The 19,594-nt window shown below is 40.1% G+C and overlaps 1 protein-coding gene across 1 annotated transcript; it reads right to left on the bottom strand.

Moving 5' to 3' along the window:
- Positions 1-16,558: 16,558 nt before the first annotated feature.
- LOC133782684 (uncharacterized protein At2g34160-like) lies at positions 16,559-18,541 on the bottom strand. Its single transcript, XM_062222031.1, has 5 exons — positions 18,253-18,541; positions 18,039-18,087; positions 17,537-17,599; positions 17,391-17,455; positions 16,559-16,967 (listed from the first exon to the last, which is right to left on the bottom strand). Exons 1-5 carry the CDS (start codon positions 18,376-18,378, stop codon positions 16,863-16,865), a joined length of 408 nt encoding a protein of 135 aa, XP_062078015.1. The 5' UTR covers positions 18,379-18,541; the 3' UTR covers positions 16,559-16,862.
- Positions 18,542-19,594: the final 1,053 nt, after the last annotated feature.

The following is a 19,594-nucleotide window of genomic DNA, read 5'->3' as shown; positions in this document are numbered from 1 at the left end:
TGTCATCAACGTACACTTCCATGTTCTTCCCAATCTGGTTTGCGAACATTCTGTTTACTAACCTTTGATACGTAGCATCGGCGTTCTTCAGCCCGAATGGCATGACCTTGTAACAATAAACGTTAGTCGGGGTCATGAAGCTGGTGTGCTCCTGGTCTGCCGGATTCATGGCGATCTGATTGTAGCCTGAGTACACGTCCATAAAGGACATGAGCTCGTGCCCCGCCGTGGCATCCACCAGTTGGTCAATCCTTGGCAATGGAAAACAATCCTTGGGGCAGGCTTTATTCAGATCGGAGAAGTCGATGCAGGTCCGCCACTTCCCGTTGGGCTTCGGGACCAGCACGGGGTTGGTGACCCAAATCAGAAACTTGGCTTCACGGATAAAGCCGCATTTTTTGAGCCGGGCTACTTCTTCCTCTAAGGCTTCAGCCCGGGTTGTTCTTAGGCGTCTCTGCTTCTGGGACTTTATAGGGACGCTTTTATCCAGATGAAGGGTGTGCATGATGACACTCGGGCTGATTCCCACCATATCCTCATGGGACCACACAAACACATCCAGGTTATCCCGCAGAAATTTATTCAGCTTCGCCTTCCTCTTGCTACAGAGGTTTTTCCCGAGCTTGACCATCCGTGATGGGTTCTGCGGATCGATGTTTACTTCTTCGAGCTCCTCAATAGCCTGGAGCTCGGATCTATCCTCGCCTATTCGGGGGTCGATATCCTCACTTAAGACAATACTTTCCCCTTCAGCGCTTTGAGGTTTTTCAATCTCAAGATCAGCTAAAGGTTCCTGAGATTCCTCTCCACCACCTTGGATGGCCATTGCTAGCCGCCCGGATTTCGATTTTCCCTTCATGGAAATGCTGTAGCATTCCCTGGCAGCAAGCTGATCGCCACGTATAGTGCATATTCCCGTGGAAGTAGGGAATTTCATCGCGAGGTGGCGAATGGAAGTGACGACCTCAAAAGCTATGAGTGTGGGTCATCCCAAAATTGCGTTGTATGCAGCGGAGCAGTCGATGACCACAAACTCGAGGAGTTTGGAGACTGTCCGAGGTCCTTCTCCTAGGGTGATCACCAGCTCGATAGTCCCTATAGCTGCTGATCCTTCTCTTGAAAAACCATACAGCATCATGGAGGTCGCCTTCAGCTCGGCGACAGTCAAACCCATCTTCTCCAATGTGGACCGGAATAGGAGGTTTACCGAGCTCCCATTGTCGATCAGCACCCTCCTAACCCTCCGATTAGCGAGCTGAACTGCTACGACTAGAGGGTCGTTGTGAGGGAGCTGGACATGGTTGGCATCTTCTTCAGTAAAAATAATTGGTTGCTTCTCCAATCACTGTTGTTTTGGCAGACGCTGCTCCGGGACGAACTCTACTCCATTATGCACCTTGATTTCGTTTACGTACCTCTTCTGGGCACCCTGCTCGCGCCAACTAAATGCGGACCTCCAAAGATGGTGGATATCTCCCCTCCTATTACGGGAGGAGGGACTTCCTGATCTACCCGAGACCCGGGCTGACTGACCGGGACTTCTGGAGCAGGTCGACTTGCTGGAACCCTGTTCCGTGCATACTGAGCCAAGGGGCCAGCTCGGATGAGAGTCTCAATCTCATCTTTCAAATACCTACAATCAACGGTATTGTGGCCAACATCGTTGTGAAAACAGAAAAACTTGGAGGCGTCTCTCTTCCCCTTTTGGTGCTTCAACGGCTCCGGCTTCTTCCAGGGGAGGCGAGTAGAGTTAGCTACGAAGATATTCTCCCTAGACTGGGTGAGCTTTGTATAAGTCACGTAGACGGGCTTGAACTTGTCTACGGACTTATTCTTCTTTGGGCCGTGCTGGCTGCCCTCGCCGTTCCCCTTTCTTTTGCCTCCACCGAGCTGGTTATTCTGTGTGACGTTTTGGGTCACTGCCACGACCTCCGTCCCCACTCCAGCGGGCTTCTCAGGGACCTGGCTGGTTCCTGCAGCTGAGGCTTCGGCCTCCTCCAAGTTGATCCATTCCTGGGCCCTATTAAGGAACTCGTTCACTATGCTAACTCCCTTCCTTTGTATATCTTTCCAGAGTTCCCCTCCGACGAGGATTCCAGTTCTCAAGGCCATGAGCTTGGAGCTATCATCCGCGTCTCTGGCCCGAGCAGCGACGTTCGCGAATCTGCTCAGGTAAGCCTTCAGAGTTTCGTCGGGCTGCTGCCTTGCGTTAGCCAGAGAATCGGCCTTGACGCGGGCAGCCTGGGAGGCTCGGAATGCCCTTTTGAAATCAGCCGAGAAAGTCTTCCAGGAGCTGATTGACTGTCTTTTGCTTTGCTTGAACCACTGCCTGGCTGGTCCAGGCAGTGTGGAAGGAAAGATCAAACATCTCAGCTCGGAGCCAATGTTGTGGGCCATCATCAGGGTGTTGAACATCCCCAGATGATCCGACGGATCTCCATCCCCATTGAATTTGGACAGGTGCGGCATATGGAAACCGGGTGGGTAAGCCGTTGCTGCTATGCTAGGGGCGAAGAGCTCCATCTCGTCCCCCTAATCATACTCATCTTTCTCTTTCTCCAACAGGAGCTTCCTCATCAGCTCCTCCATCTGAGCCAGGCGCTCGAGGGTTTTGTCCTGATTTCCTTGGTTATTCCGAGGCTGTTCAACAGCTCCGGATCCATTGTACATATTTGGTGGGTTATTGCCCCTCCTATCTTGAGATAGGTTATTTGGGGCATGTACTTCGGACAGGTCTCCCCTTGAGCGAGCATGGCTGTCACCTCCTACCGGCTCCCCTCTATGGGAGTTAAGGCGATCTCGCAGGTCGCCCCCTGGGTGGTTTGAGGACTTTGTGCCGAACTTAAACGCTGACGCAGGTCTCGGCCAGAAAGGTCACTCCGACGACTGTCGGTCCAGTAGCTCCTGTTAGAGAGGCTCAGAGTCCGCCTTTGGTGGTGAGGATCCGGGCTTTCTCTCGGCGCCCTACTACTTCGGGAAGGTCCGACTGATGGCGAGTTTCTCCTGCTACTTCCGTAGGCTGGAATATCTCGGATGGGCTGAGGAGGAGATGGATACCTTATTGGAGATGGAGGATGCCTGACAGGAGAGGCGATCCTGGTTCTGTCAGGACGGATGAAGTTAGGTGGGGGCCTTTCGGCCCTACCAACCTGCGGGTCCCGCGCCTGGCGATCTGGACGAGGTGCAGGACAGCTGTTGGGGACGGGCTGATGCTGTGAGCCCTCCCCGGATCTCCTTCTGGAATTTCCTTGAGCTCTCCTGGGCGCGCTCGAGGCTGGTTGGGAGCTGGGAATTGAAGTTCTGACCGAACGGCTGTACTGTTGTTGTTCGGCTCTAGGCATTTCTCCGAAGTTTGCCTCTCGATGATACGATGAAGGAATAGAGTTGGCTGTCGGAAGTCTGTCTGAGCGGCTATGCCTGGACCGATTATCTCGGCGGGACTTAGGAGCCTCGCCTTGCCTCTCTCTGACGTTAGCGTCGGTTGTAAGAGGGAGTAGTCGGGCCAACACATCCTTGATCTGCTGATTAGCTATTGCTAGCTGGCTCCTCAGCTGAGCATTCTCCATCTCCACCGCAGTGTAATAACCTGGGTTTGGATTAGGTGGCTGGGGCGCCGAACTTCCAGTGTCATCTTGGCCCGCCGGCTGTTTTCCTGGCCACTGTTGGACCTCTGGAATTTGTTCACCGGGGACGACGATATGATGAGCCTCCTGCCCATCATGCTGTTCCGTCTCGTTACCGTGTCTGGATCGAGTAGTCACCATAGTTGGATGTTTGCGACAACACCAATCTAACTTGCTCTCAATGAAAGCACCAAACTGTTGACGCGGTTCTTCGCCAACAGGTAATTAAGGAAAGAAGAGGAAGGGATTAGTGCTTATGTTGAACCGAAATAGATGAATGATCTTGGAAATGGAATGGTGACACAAAAATACGTTTTTTAGGTGGTTCAAAGGTTAAAATCCTTCTACTCCACCAGTCAGTATTATTACTATATACTTGGTATTCTTTTACAGGGTATTTCTTACACAGTAGAATCCAACCCTTTGTAACTCCCAGGGTCTCCATATTTATAGGAGAGGGCACCTGGGAGTTGGTAAGAAGGTCATCCCGTGACCTTCTTACCTATCATGTCAACTCTGTGACATTCATGATTAATTCCTAAAAACTGACACATAAGTGTGGTCTAATCAATAGGTAAGGGGATAATGGGCCGCACGGCCCAACCCAGTCGTAGATGTCTGAATACGCACGTTCATGCTGCGTGTCCGAGAAGTCAGGGATATATCAGACACGTGATGTCTGATATATGCACGTTTACCTTGCGTGGTTGACTTTATAAAGGGTCACAGCCTCCAGCCCTAGCTTGTACCACGAGCTAGATTCTTCCCTCGACCTGTGGCCTTCAGAGTCCAGACTCAGTCCTTAAGTAATCTTGGCGAACCCTTAAGTTACCTCGAGCTAAGGAGGTAGGATCTTTTGATGGCAGCTCCGATCTTGGGGATGTCCACGTGGTAGTCATGATTAGGCCGTATCTCAGCTCGCTAACAGCCCGTGGGAAAATCAGGGCGTACAACTTGTTTAAACATTTTTCAACAAAATTAAAATCACTTAAATCATTAAATTTGAGAGCATTTGAGTCGTTATATATAAAAAGTGTTTACTAAATTTGAGCACAAGGGACTTTTTTGACTCATTTTACAAAATAGGGTACCTAATAGGTATTTTTCGCATTAGATGGTACGAAATTTGTATTTTAATGAAACACGTGTACCAAATAAATATATTCCCAATAAAAAATAATATTTATAAAACAAATTACATACACAAAAAAAAAAAGTCTACCAAAAAAAATTCCACAAAAAAAATAATACAAAAGAAATTACTAAATTACTTAATGAACCTACTAAAATTGAGAATGACATATAATAACTATACATGACACGTTAATTGTATAAAGATTATTTGGTTTCTGTATATATAAAACTTGCCATGTAAATTTTTGTAAAAATAAAAATGCACACTTAAATTAGAATTGTGGAATAGTGTGAGAATAGTAGAATAAAATGGTATCCGGTAAAATTATGTGATCCAGTACCACGTATGTAGAACGAATGACTGTGTAAGAACTTATCTATACAAAGAACCTCAACAGAGCACACAAGGAAATGAGAGTAGAGACTTTGCAAAAGTTACAAAGCTCTAGAAATTGATTTTCATTTATAGAAAAAAAGTTTACAAGTTGAGCTGTAATTACAGCTAAAGAAAGAAACAATTAGTTACAAGAATCAAGAATGGAAAACTGATTTAACAAATCTGTTAAGTAACTAAAATGTCGTTTTCTTCCTTAATACCCCCCTCAAGCGGAAGGGTGTTGGACACACTTTGAGCTTGTGCTTCAAGTAAGTAAAACGATCAATACACAGACTTACAAAAGCACATCGACAATTTGATCAATGGAAGGAACATATCTGACCTCTAGCTATTTTGCCAAAATTTGATCTCTGACAAAATGAAGATCTATTTCAATATGCTTCGAGCGAGCATGAAAGACAGGGTTGGCTGCAAGAGTGGCAACTCATTGATTGTCAACCCAAATTATAGGAGAAGCATGGAGTTGAACATGTAGTTCAGTTAGTACAGAAGTAAGCCATTTGATTTCAGCAGTTGTATTAGCAAGTGATCTAAATTCACTCTCAGTGCTCGATCTAGCTACGACATGCTGCTTTTTGGATGACCAGGAAATAAGATTTTGTTAATAGTCAGAAAATAACGTCAAAACGTTACAGAATGATGTTTCAGTTTCCTAAAGTCTATAGAAATTATCTTTTATTGTATTTATGTTGTATTAAAGATAGTTTGATGTGTAAATCTGTATATAAGCCTAAGTTCTAGTTTGTAAAAATACACAGAAATAAGAAAACATTTTCTTCTCCTCACCATTTTTTATGGTATCAGAGTCAGGTTTTTTTTCTTTCTATCCTCTATGATCGGCTCCTGGCAGCTTCTTTAACTCCAGGCGACAGCTCCGGCGCTCCAGGTGGTTGTCGCAACTTCCCGCGACATCTTCGATGCTCCAGGCGGCTTCTGCAACTTCCGGTGTCATCTTCGGCGCTCCAGGAGGTCTGCAACTCCAAGGGCAATCTCTGTCCAGTCCGGCTCTCTGTCCAACCCTCCTTGACAACCTCGGTCTAGTTCAGTCTCAGTCGATTAGGTGATACATCCCCACTTTTCAGCCAACCCTTCCTTATCACTCTCGCATTTTCCTGCCAGAAAACAAATTTATTAATTGATAATCCCCACTTGTTAGCCAACCCTAGCCACGTGTCATCATGTCAAGCAGTAATGAAATCTCTCTCAAACTAGTGGGCCTAACTTAAATCCAGCCCAAAGTCAGTCCTTTGGCTCCATTTATAGTCATGATACCAGCTCTCTCCACATCACAACCCACAAACTTGATGGTAGAAACTATTTACAGTGGGCACAGTCAGTAACGTTAGTCATTTGTGGACGTGGAAAACTCGGATATCTCACCGGTGACCTTCCTGTCCCTCCATTAACTGACTCAACCTACAAGGTATGGCAGGCTGAGAATTCAATTGTACTTGCATGACTTATAAATTCAATGGATCCAAAGATCAGTCGCAGGTATTTATTTTTTAAAATTGCTAAGGAAGTATGAGATGCTACAAAAAAGATGTACTCTGATCTTGGGAATGCCTATCAGATTTTTGAAATTTGTACCAAACTCAAAGAAATCAAGCAAGGTAATCACACTGTTACCCAATATTTTTCAAACTTACAAGACCTATGGCAGGAACTCGGTTTGTATTTGGATACCACTCCTTTTTGTGCTATCTGCACCACTCTTCAGCGCCAACAATTAGAAAAAGAGCGGGTCTTTGAATTTCTTACTGGGTTGAACAGTAATCTTGATGAATTTTGGGGTCGTTTCGTGAGTCGTTCTTCGTTTCCTAACATTGAAGAAGCTTTCTCTGAGGTCAGACGTGAAGAAGCACATCGTCGCGTCATGCTCACTACTCAAGAATTTCTGCCCGTAGAGAGTTCAGCTCTTGTCTCAAAATCTAGTCCACCACTGTTTGGCAGATCAAATCCTGATCTTCGACCTAATCGCAAGGGTGATCGACCTTGGTGTGATCACTGTCAACGTCATGGTCACACTCGCTCCACTTGTTGGGAAATTCATGGAAAACCACCAAATTGGACTCCCCATCGCCAAAATGACAGAAAGGCCTACCAAACCCAGTCTGAGAATAACACTACTCATAGCGGTATTGCTGCCCTTTCATTCAGTAAGGAACAAGTCGAACATTTATACACACTCCTTGGTCAATCCTCCATAAAACCCAAATCTGGTCCTGAGTCTCATAGTGCTTATGTTGCACACTCTGGTAATTTCTCTTCCGCTTCCCATACACCATGGATCATCAATTCAGGGGCAACTGATCACATGACAGGTTTACTTCATTTGTTTGATTCTTATAGTCCCTGCTCTACTGCCTCTAGTGTTAAGATTGCAGATGGTACTCACTCACCTATTGTAGGCATTGGCACCATAAAACTGTCTACTGATTTATTTCTTAAATCAGTTATCTTTGTTCCTTCTTTAAAATGCAACTTAATCTCTGTTCAAAAATTAACCTCTGATAATCACTTTCTTGCTAAATTTATGTCTGATTCTTGTCAATTTTAGGATCTATCATCGGGGAGGACGATTGGCAGTGCTAGGATTCGTGATGGACTTTATTTCTTTCAGCACCCGAACAAAGAGTTGCCTTACCTGCACTGTTTAACTTCAAGTTCTATTTCTAATTCATCTTTTGATGCAACTTCTCAAAAAATTATGTTGTAGCATTGTCGACTTGGACATCCAAGTTTTTTATATTTAAGACATTTGTTTCCTTCTTTGTTTATAAATAAAAATGTTGCGGATTTTCAATGTGATATTTTCCAACTTGCTAAACATACTCGTGTTTCATTTCCTCACAAACTGTATACACCCTCTAGCCCTTTCTCTCTTATTCATAGTGACGTATGGGGACCATCTAATGTCACGACTTATTCTGGTAAACGTTGGTTTATTACATTCATTGATGACCATACACGAATTACTTGGGTGTACCTTCCTAGGCACAAATCTGAAACCTGTCAGGTATTCCAAAACTTCCACAAAATGATCCAAACACGTTACCAGACATCTATTCGGACACTTCGTACCGATAACGGTACTGAATACTTCAATACCACTCTTGGTCCCTATCTTCTACAAAATGGGATTATTCACAAGAGCTAGTGTGTAGATACTCCGCAACAGATTGGAGTAGCCGAAAGGAGAAATCGTCACCTCTTAGAAGTAGCCCGTGCTATCATGTTCAACATGAATGTCCCAAAATATCTTTGGGGCGATGCTGTACTCACTGCTACTTATCTAATCAATCGCCTTCCCAGTCGGCCTCTTCAATTCAAGACACCATATTCTATTCTTTAGTTTCTGTATCCTCACATTTCCACAAATACTCTGCCAGTTAAAGTCTTTGGGTGCACCACCTTTGTCCATGTGCACTCCCAACACCAAAGTAAACTTGATCCTAAAGCCATAAAAATAGTTTTCCTAGGATATTCTCCTACACAGAAAGGCTATCGCTGTTACTATCCCCTCACCAAGAAAATCTACATCTCCCATGATGTAACTTTTTTTCGAAAATACTCCATACTTCACTCCCACTTCGCTTTAGGGGGAGCATATTCATCACGAGCAAGAAGCTCAGTGGTCTTGGGGTTTAGAATTACTCCTAGATGTGTCCTTTCCTCCAGTGAATGAAATCATTCCCGAACCAGAAAATCTTCCACCTTCTTCTCACGACTCTCAAAATCAAAACATGCAGAAAGAAATTCGGGTGTATACCAGAAGAGAAAGAAATAAACAAGTGACGAATTCTCATCACAGTCAAGAGGCCGATCCAGTGATAGAACCACCTCAGTTAAAAGATTCAGGTACTCTACCCTCAAACACTCAATCAGATCTAGATATTCCTATTGCTTTAAGAAAATGAAGTAGATCTTGCACCCAACACCCTATTTCAAAATTCATCTCTTATGCAAAATTATCATCTCCATTTAAAGCTTTTACCACTAGTCTATCAGATGTTGTGATTCCCAGGAATATCAATGAAGCACTTGGTACTCCTCAATGGAAGACAGCAGTTCTCGAAGAGATGAAAGCACTTTAGCAGAATGGTACTTTGCGATTAGTGGAGTTACCACCAGATAAGAAAGTAATAGGGTGCAAGTGGGTGTTCACAGTCAAATATAATGTAAATGGATCTATTGAGAGGTACAAAGCTCGGTTAGTTGCCAAGGGTTTTACTCAAACCTACGGAATTGACTACACTGAAACATTCGCTCCGGTTGCCAAACTCAATACCATCAGAGTATTGCTCTCGCTTGCAGTCAACTTAAATTGGGAATTGCATCAACTTGATGTAAAAAATGCATTCTTAAATGGTGAGCTGGAAGAAGAAGTGTACATGAGTCAGCCTCCGAGTTTTGAAGAATCTCCCAATACAACCAAAGTTTACAAGCTAAACAAATCGCTCTACAGTCTAAAACAATCTCCTCGAGCATGATTCAATCGGTTCTTGAAAGTTATCAAGGGACTTGGATACATACAAGGTCAGACTGACCATACTCTCTTCATCAAACACTCATAAAGAGGGAAAATGTCAGTTCTTATTGTATATGTTGATGATATCATTGTCACTGGCAACCATACTGAAGAGGTGATTCGGATTAAAGAAATGTTGGCAAAGGAGTTCGAAGTCAAGGAACTCGGTGAACTCAGATATTTTCTGGGAATGGAATTTACTAGAAGCAAAAAGGGAAATTCTATTTCTCAAAGAAAATACACTCTTGATCTCTTGAATGAGACAAGAATGCTAGGCAGTAAACCTAGCAAAACTCCAATCGAGCTCGGAGACAAGAGGAAAATGTTTGAAGGAAACCCAGTTGACAAAGAAAGGTACCAGCAACTAGTAGGAAAGCTTATCTACCTCTCTCATACCAGACAAGATATTGCCTTTGCAGTAAGTCTGGTCAGTCAATACATGCATGATCCATGTCAAGGACATCTTAATGCAGTATATATAATTCTGAGGTATTTAAAGCAAACACCAGGAAAAGGTCTTTTCTTCAGAAAGACGACTGAAAGAAAAGTTGAAGTGTTCACAGATGCAGACTAGGCTAGGTCAGTTGATGATAGGAAATCTACATCTGGATATTGCACAATTGTATGGGGAAATGTGGTAACATGGCAAAGTAAAAAGAAAACAGTGGTTACAAGAAGCAGTGCAGAAGCATAGTATAGAGCCATGGCCCACGGAATATGTGAAGCGATATGGATCAGACGCCTATTTGGAGAACTAAAGATTGAATATGAAGCTCCCATTCAGCTTTACTGTGATAATCAGTCTACCATCAGTATTGCACACAACCCTATACATCATGACAGAACTAAACACGTGGAAGTGGATTGTCACTTTATTAAAGAGAAGATTGATGGGGGAATTGTCAACATCAAATATGTTCATACGGATCAACAGTTGGTTGATATTCTCACAAAGGGGTTATCCGAGCGAGTATTTGAGTTCCTAGTAAACAAGCTTGGACTCATCAATATCTATAGTCCAGCTTGAGGGGGAGTGTTAACAGTTAGAAAATAACGTCAAAACGTTACAGAAGGATGTTTTCGTTTCCTAAAGTCTATATGAATTCTCTTTTATTGTATTTATGTTGTATTAAAGATAGTTTGATGTGTAAATCTGTATATAAGCCTAAGTTCTAGTTTGTAAAAATACACAGAAATAAGAAAACATTTTCTTCTCCTCACCATTTTATAGATTTTCTCCCAAAAAGATGGCATAACCCCCTGTGGACCGTCTGTCATCAATACAACTTGCCCAATTAACATCAAAGTAGGCTTGGAGACTCAAATGAAGAGTTGGTTTAATGATCAATCCATCATGAATAGTACCCTTAAGATATCTCAGCAACCACTTACAAGCCTCCCTGTGTATAGTAGTAGGTGCATGAATAGATTAACTTAATTTGTTCACAATAAATGCAACATCTGGCCTAGTCAATGTGAGGTATTGTAAAGCTCCAAGAGTACTCTTGTAAAGAGTATGGTCCTCAAATGGTTCACCATGTTGTAAGGACAATGTATGAGAGGAGCTGGTAGGACTTGGACTCGGTTTGGCACCTTCCATATGCAACTTTGAAAGAAAATCAAGAACATATTTGCTTTGAGAGAGATACATACCAGCCGAGTTTCTAAGTATTTCAACGCCTAGAAAGTTGTGTAGAGAACCCATGTCTTTGACAGAAAACACATAATTGAGATCTGAGATGAATGAGGTTATGAGAGATGGGTTTGGTCCTATGACCAAAATGTCATCAACATACACCAAGAGGATGATGAGTGTATGACCGGAACCATGTATGAATAAAAATGTGTCAGATTTAGAAGCTATAAAACCTTTGCTGAAAAGGGTGTGCGCTTGAGCTTGTCATTCTATGCCCTAGGTGCTTTTTTAAGGCCATACAAAGCCTTGTGAAACTTAAAAGTGTAATGAGGCTTTGTAGAGTCAATAAAACCTTGAGACTGCTCCATAAAGATAGTCTCTTGCAATTGCCCATGTAAAAAAGCATTGCTAACATCAAGGTGAGTAACGTTCCACCCAAAAGAGACAATTAGAGTTAGGATAATTCTAACAGTTGCAGGCTTGACAACAGCAGCAACAGTGGTAGCATATGGTGTATCTGGTGCAGTAGTAGCAGCGGTTGATAATTGAATTGGCCTCACAGTTACCTCAAGAGAAGTTTTTGACAATTGATTAGTGCTAGGAGTAAGTGATGCAGTTTGAAAAAGTGCATAAGGAAAAAGAGACTGAGATGATGAGGATACCTGCCTTGTTGATGAAGAGAGTGTAGCAGCAGGAAACTCAGTCTCATTAAATAAGACATTCCTTCCAATATAGACATGACTAGCAGGGTTTTGGCAGAGATAACCTTTATGATGCAGAGAGTATCCCACAAAAATAAACTTTTCAGTTATGAAATTGAGTTTGTTGATGAGGTATGTCCATAAATGTGGATAGCATGCACATCCAAAAGTCTTCAAAAACTCAAAAGGTGCTTTCCCAAAGAGACACTCAAAAGGTGAGATATTGCCAATAACTGTAGTTGGCATTCTATTGATGACATAAACAGAACTTTGAAATGCAAGCCACCAATAGGAGAGGTCTAAACTGGATTGAGCAAGCAAGTGAGGCCAGTTTCAGTGATATGACGATGTTTCCTTTCGGCTCGACCATTTTTTTCATGGTCATAAGGACAAGGATGTTGAAAGTTAATGCCTTAGAACTGCAAACCCTAAGATAAAGGTCTGAATTCTCCTCCCCATTCAGATTGAACAACTTTGATTGACAAATCAAATTGGTTTTCAACAAGCTTTTTGAACTGAACAAATGTCTCAAAGGCTTGGGATTTGAGAACTAATGGAAAAATCTAAGTGTACATGCTATAATCATCTATAAAATGAATGTAGTATCTATATCTCTCCTTAGAAGCAACATGAGAAAGACCCCATAGGTCCGTGTGAATTAATTCAAGAGGTTTAGACGCACGGGAAGGTGAGAGAGAATAAGGTTGCTTATGGCTTTTTCCTTTTTTACATGCCTCACAAAAGCTAAGGTCCTAGATTTTGCCCGTGTGTTTAACTTGACTCAAAATTTGACTAAGAATTCTAGGAGTAGGATGGCCAAGCTTTGAATGCCATATATTTACATCATCTACAGAATTAGCAGTAAAACAATTTGGAGATACAAATGAACTATCAATATGATTTGTGCCACCTGTATCTACATACCACTCATGATCATTTCCAAAATCAGCTATGGTGGAGGATGTATAAGCTTGAGGAGCACCATCATCTTCTAACTCGGTGAGATAAGAACGAGCTTGATTATCTCCAATCATGGAGTTAATAAAGGCTTTATCAAATCGATAACGACACACTGCTGCAGTATGTCCAACCTTATGATTGATTTGACAAAGTAGTTTAGGGAGATTAGCACCCCGTCCAGAGAAACGATTTGAGCCTCGACCAAAATTGGGATTTGGTGCATTGCCTCGACCAGAGGTACCATAAGTGTGATATCCAGAACTAGATTGACCATATCGATTTGGTCCAAGAGACAAACCATCAGTCATTTTGGAATTGAGTTCACCAAGAGCATAGTGTCTTTCCAATCTTGTTTCATGAGACAAGAGTATAGATTGTATAGACTCAAAAGAAAGGTCATCCACACGACTTGTAACATGCACAACAACAGGATCAAACTCAGGGCCTAAGCCATTCATTAAGTGCATAATGATAGCATGCTTTTCCATAGGATAACCAGTAGTTGATAAAGAATCAGAAAGAAGCTTAATTTTATCAAAGTAATCAGAGTGGAAAGGTTACCCTTCTAAATAGTCGAAAGCTGGGACTTGATTTGAAGGATTCTTGCTTTGGATTGGCTAGAAAATCTCTATTCCAACGCTTTCCAGGCTGAATGTGATGTGGAATACTGAGCAAGAAATCCAAGAACAGCCTTGGACATAGAGGAACGAAGCCAACTGAGAAGCAATTGATCCTTGCGAATCCAGGTAATGTGTTCTGGGTTGACAGAGTCGTCCACCATTGTTCGAGGAGGAGATACACCAGTGAGTAGTATATCGTCCAAGCCATGGCTGATGACCGTCGGTACACCTGAGATTTCCAGCCGAGGAAGTTGAGTCGATCTAACTTGACTGTGAGAGAAGAACTAAGAGAATTAGCAATGGGGTTCGTAACAGTAAGAGTGGAAGCGGAAGGAGTAGTAGTGGCGGTCGTCAATGGAGGATTTGGAGGTATTGGTAATGGCGGATTAGCAGGAGGAGTAGCAGAAGAAGAGTCTTCAACAGGGTCGTCAACGTGAGGAGGATCCATTATCGACTTGCGTCAATCGCTGTGATACCATGTAAGAACTTATCTATACAAAGAACCTCAACAGAGCACACAAGGAAATGAGTGTAGAGTCTTTGCAAAAGTTACAAAGCTCTGAGAGAATGATTTCCATTGATAGAAAAAAGTTTACAAGCTGAGCTGTAATTACAGCTAAAGAAAGACACAATTAGTTACAAGAATCAAAAATAGAAAACTGATTTAACAAACCTGTTAAGTAACTAAAATGTCGATTTCTTTCTTAATAGACTGAGATTTGAGATTTAATGATGCACATATAAGAGAGAAATGTTTGGAAAGAAAAGATGTATAAGGAGAGATTATGATGACCCACATCAACATTTTATACAAAAAAATATAAAATTATATAAATAATTGATTGACTCTTAAAAGAAGGATATGAGTAGAAAAAGCCAAACTAGTGACATATTTTCTCCTTCAACATGTAAAATAGAATTGAGAATAAGAATTCCTTCAACATGTAAATCTATAATGCTCTCGAAGGGTAAATGTGTCATGGAATATCAAGAACATAACACTTTTATAATAGTTAGAAATATATATATAGTAGAGATGTGTCTGCTTGCATTTTGTGTATGTATCGCATGAGTGAGTGGGGAAATAATGCTTCGTGAAGCAAAATCCACCTTTTGAGTGGGTTTCTCTTGCCTGCTAACTGAAACCTGCATTTTTACTTTACAGTGTATTAAAAAAAATTCAAATCATTCCCACCCCTCTTTACACCCATACCAAACAATCCCTAAAACCATCTAAATAATTATTCCAAAAAGATTGATAAACACCTATATATAGAATATATATATATATATAGAAGGGTATGTGAGTAATTGTAATGATGTGTAGTGAATGAGATGGAATAGAGAAGAATATATAGGAAGGAAGAAAGAATGTGAGAGGTATGAGAATTGTATTGCAATTGAGCAGTAGCTCTTGGAAGAGTTGAGGATTCTTGAACACCTCATCATTAAACAATTGTTTTCTTCAATTAGACTCCTCGAATCATATTTGCCTACTTGTTTGTCCTATCATCAATATTTTCCTCTACGTCTTTGCCTATTCTTTTTGTAATTCATTGAAGACCCTAGTTGAAAATACAGAGTCGTTTGACTTCTACGGGCCAGCCGATGCCAATGTTGTTGGGGGTAATTCTCTTGTTGTAGTGTATCAAAAAGCAATGGACTCGATCCCAATTATCCTTGACAGCTTCGATAAGATGTTATAGTAGCTCGAAGTTGTGAATCACATGGTGGACAAGCTTCTTCTCCGTTTGAAAATACAACTATCATCAAGAACACTAGTGGATGACCAGGTAACTTTTAGTTCGTATGGCGTACCCACACTACCATGAACATCAGAGGTTGTGCCTCAAATAGAAGTTCTGGTCTATACAATACAGTCCCATTTGATAAACCCATATAGAATATGCGTTAATAGAGCATACTTAAAACGAAATCTAGTTACAATGAAATTTTACCTAGGTAATAAGATAAAAGAGTACATAATCTTCTAAGAACAAAAAGAAAGGACACATAGCAAACTGAGGTGGTGATGCTAGTTAAAGGTCTGTTTTGGTTTCCGTGGTGTGGCTGAGCTGGTGATGGTGATAGTGAAATGACTGAATTTTGTGATACATAATAGTTTTATTAGGTAAGAAATACTAATATTACCTGTTGGGTAAATAACTGAATGACAAAGAGTAAATCATTTTATACAATCAATAATTAGAGGAATATATGATGTCTATGTTAGAGGGTCTTGCCTCATATTCCCATTCAGATAATAATCACATGAACTTGATTTCAAAATATAAAGTAAACGCTGAATATTGATTCTTGAGAAACGAGAAAATAATTTTCTAGTGAGATTAGAATAAAAGCAAATTACACTTGAAATTCCGTTGTTTTTTCCCACTTCCATTCAAATACCGTTGTTGTTTTTTTTTTTTGGAATATATTCATTTGCTACCCTTTGTTTTTTGCTAAATATCATTTTGCTACTTTTTGTTTTCAATAATGTTCATATGGTACCCTGTATTTTAAAATCGTACATATTTGGTACCCTAAACTCAGATTTGATAGATAAAATTTTGTCAATATGATCAAAACTGTCATCAATTATATGTAATTATGTAATTAAATTTAAATTTATAACTTACATAATTGACAGCTGATTAAATTGACAAAATTTTATCTATCAAATATGAGTTTAGGGTATCAAATATGTACGATTTTAAAATACAGAGTATTATATGAACATTATTAAAAACAGAGAGCACCAAAATAATAGAGAGTACCAAAATGATATTTGCAAAAACATAAAGTACCAAATGATTATATTCCCTTTTTTTTTAATGAACTATAGTGAAAGAAACTGATGAACTGCGAATGCAAAAAAATACTAACATTATCATTATTATTTTCTTTTGAAAAATACATGCGATATTTATTTACTATGGTAACAAGTAATAAAGAAGGCACACAATCAAATGAATAATTTGACACATTCATAGGATACAAAACTTGCGAACCAAGTGCACATGCCAAGAAAAGAAGACATCAACATACAAAGAGAATGAAAAAACCAAATGATCAGATAACAAAATTTGATCTCTAATAGAAAAGTATTCTTGAATCTAAAGTTCCTAAAACACCTTTTCATGATTTACCAAAATCATAACGACAACAGCAACTCAAAATCCTAAATCTAAAAATTAAAGCAATATAAAAAGCTTTGATTTTAAAAGCAGCAAAACCAGAGACTAGGTAAGAACCCCTCTTCAACTTTGCTCCTCGGCCTCTGCAGCAGCAGCAGTTTCCCTTTCCTCTGCTGCAGCCGCCATCAGTTCGTCAAAATTTTCAGTCTTCCCGAGCACTATCTCAATCTGAATGGTAAATATGTCAAGTCATCAGTAAATAAACAATTTGTGCAATGACAATGATAAGGAAACTATTCTAGGAGTATGATCGGTACCCCATACCTATCCACCATCAAACATATCCACATATCAATAGCAAAAATGAGCATGTTGCACCTTACACATTACAGATTTTTTTTAAAAGAAAAAACACTGGATGTTGAGGAACCTTACAGACTAACACAACCGGACTTTGACAAATATCCAGGTGTATACATAAACAAAGAAAACCTACTACGATCTTCTGAAGAAGAATTATAATACACTATCACTCATGAAAATCTATAATGATCCCTTGACACGTTAGTGACAATGAAGAAAAGCATAAAATTGTCATGCATGGATGCACATTGGGTATAACGCTGTATGTGCACAATCACAACTCATTACCTTGGCCTTTTGGATTGGTCGTCCTCTGGAGTCATCTTTCATATCAACAGTGGAGGTCATGATCTCTGAGAACAGCTAAAGTTAATTAGCATCCGTAGCATACAGTTTGATGAGAAAAAAGATGTTAAAAGACAGAAGAATCTTACTCTTTTCAATAGCTAATCCATTGTTCTTCAGAATTTCTGCAACAGTGACAACTGTAGCAATGGCTGCAAACATACAAGGGCAAGCACATGACTGAATTAACTTCTTTGAAGACTATCATATATCATGAATTACACTCGTTTGTATTTGTACATTAAAAGCATAACTCATGAACACTATTGCATAAAAGAGAGCAATAAGAAAAGATCCTTATGCTCCAGCACGATTAAGGTAGTAATGGTACAAAAATTTAAAAGATTTGTTATTTAACTAAACTTAGCAAGAAGGAACAACTAATCCCAGTTAAAGTTTTATACCGATGACTAAACATAAAGAACCTAAAACAATTGGCACTAAACATAGCTCGTTATAATTTAAAATTCTGACTCCCGGTTTCAACATATTCAACTATACAACTTAGAACATAGAAAAAAAAAAAAAAAAGAGTAAGAACCTCTGACCCAAAATTTCACGAGAAAAAAAAATAAAAAAGTGAGAAATTACCCATTCCAAGAGCAGAAAGCTCAACCTCGTTGTGCTGTTGCATGTACCTCTGCATAAACAAACCAATCACTAGTTTAGAGCAGTGTATTCATTATAATAGCAAAAGGGCTCTCAATAACCGTGAAAAAGAAGCAAGTGAAATTTTCAGTAACAAATAGAACTCTAAAAACAAACAGCCGAGATTGAAAATAAGTAAGAAGACAGGTGTTGTTACCTTGGCGAGATTGACGTAGAAAAACAATGGCTTTTTGGTGTTGGAGACCTGAATCCGGTTTTTCTTGTAGGAATCTCCTGCTGCCGCTAAGTTAATGGCGTTCACTCCCTCGGTTATCTCTTCCATTCCTAAACTCTTTACCAATGAAAAAAAAATCCCCAAAGCCAAAAACCCTAACCCTAAATTGATTTCTCCTCTTCGCCCTGATTAATACGATGAGAGAAAATAACACAGCACAAAAGGAAAAGGAAAGAGGAAGCCGAACCCAAAGCGAAGCTATTGTCTAGTCTCACAGGCACAATAACTGGAGCTAGCCTAGCTATCTGTCGTCCAATGCAAAAGGGCCTTACCTCGGCCCGCTGCCCAGCTAGGGTCATATCTTAGTTTGGGCTCATTTCACTCCAACAACTGAATTTTTTTCACCAAAATACAATTTTCTTTTATAAATATTTATAAATGCTACTTTTTTTTGGTACATGCTGTGCATGTAATGTACCTTTAATTCCAAAAAATTATTAATATCCATATTCTTTTGGACTTATATAACAAACTTCAAACAACATGTAACTCCAAAGAATTTCTGAAACTAGCGTATAAAATATGAGTTATGTGTATTTTGATCAGACATGTATCGAACACATCTATTGTAACTTCCATACTATATCAGCAAACGAATTATGAAAATTGTAGTTTCAAAGTATCAAATAATAGCTGTTAAAGAAACTTTGTCCATATAACATAAAAGACAGTATCAAAATACCAAGCACAAGCACTGTTATAACTTACTATTGCAATTATAGTAACTACAAAACTCAATCATTAACGTATGTGAAGAAAACACACATATACTGATTAATTTTTAGTGTATTAATTATGTAAGAAGAAAGTTAAGGTACAATCAAATGTATTATTTTGCTATGCAACTTTCCACCAAAACCAATAATTCTAGAAAGAAAAATAAAGGTCTTCGGTAAAGGTTAAGTATCACTCTTTTAATAAACGTGTTAAATTATATTATTGACGCAATTTTTTGTCAACGAAAAATAGGAGAAGATTAGAAAGCTACTAACTAAATGAGACTTATTTTATGAATCAATATTATTGATGAAGAACTTGCAAACCTGAAGTTCTCTTTGAGGTTAAAATTTAACAACGTTTTGGCTTGTTCAAATTGTGTTGTTGTCTTACAATGGAATCTAAGCCCGGGGGGGGGGGGGGGGGGTGGATGCTTATGACTCTTTAATGAGAGCTAATTACATTGTTTCTTCCTAATTACATGCTAAGAACATGGTTTACAAAAGAAAGCAAGTAAAATACATTAAGTATGTGAAATATACTAGAT

This window comes from Humulus lupulus, chromosome 6 (assembly GCF_963169125.1).
Source record: "Humulus lupulus chromosome 6, drHumLupu1.1, whole genome shotgun sequence".
Taxonomy (NCBI): domain Eukaryota; kingdom Viridiplantae; phylum Streptophyta; class Magnoliopsida; order Rosales; family Cannabaceae; genus Humulus; species Humulus lupulus.
This window is presented reverse-complemented; position numbering and strand designations above follow the sequence as displayed.

Coding starts and splice junctions, on each gene's coding strand:
- LOC133782684 (XM_062222031.1), bottom strand. CDS start 18,378: ATGGAAGAGATAACCGAGGGAGTGAACGCCATTAACTTAGCGGCAGCA. Junction 17,600..18,038: donor GCTTTCTGCTCTTGGAATGG/GTAATTTCTCAC, acceptor GTATGTTTGCAG/CCATTGCTACAGTTGTCACT. Junction 17,456..17,536: donor TGGATTAGCTATTGAAAAGA/GTAAGATTCTTC, acceptor AGCTGTTCTCAG/AGATCATGACCTCCACTGTT.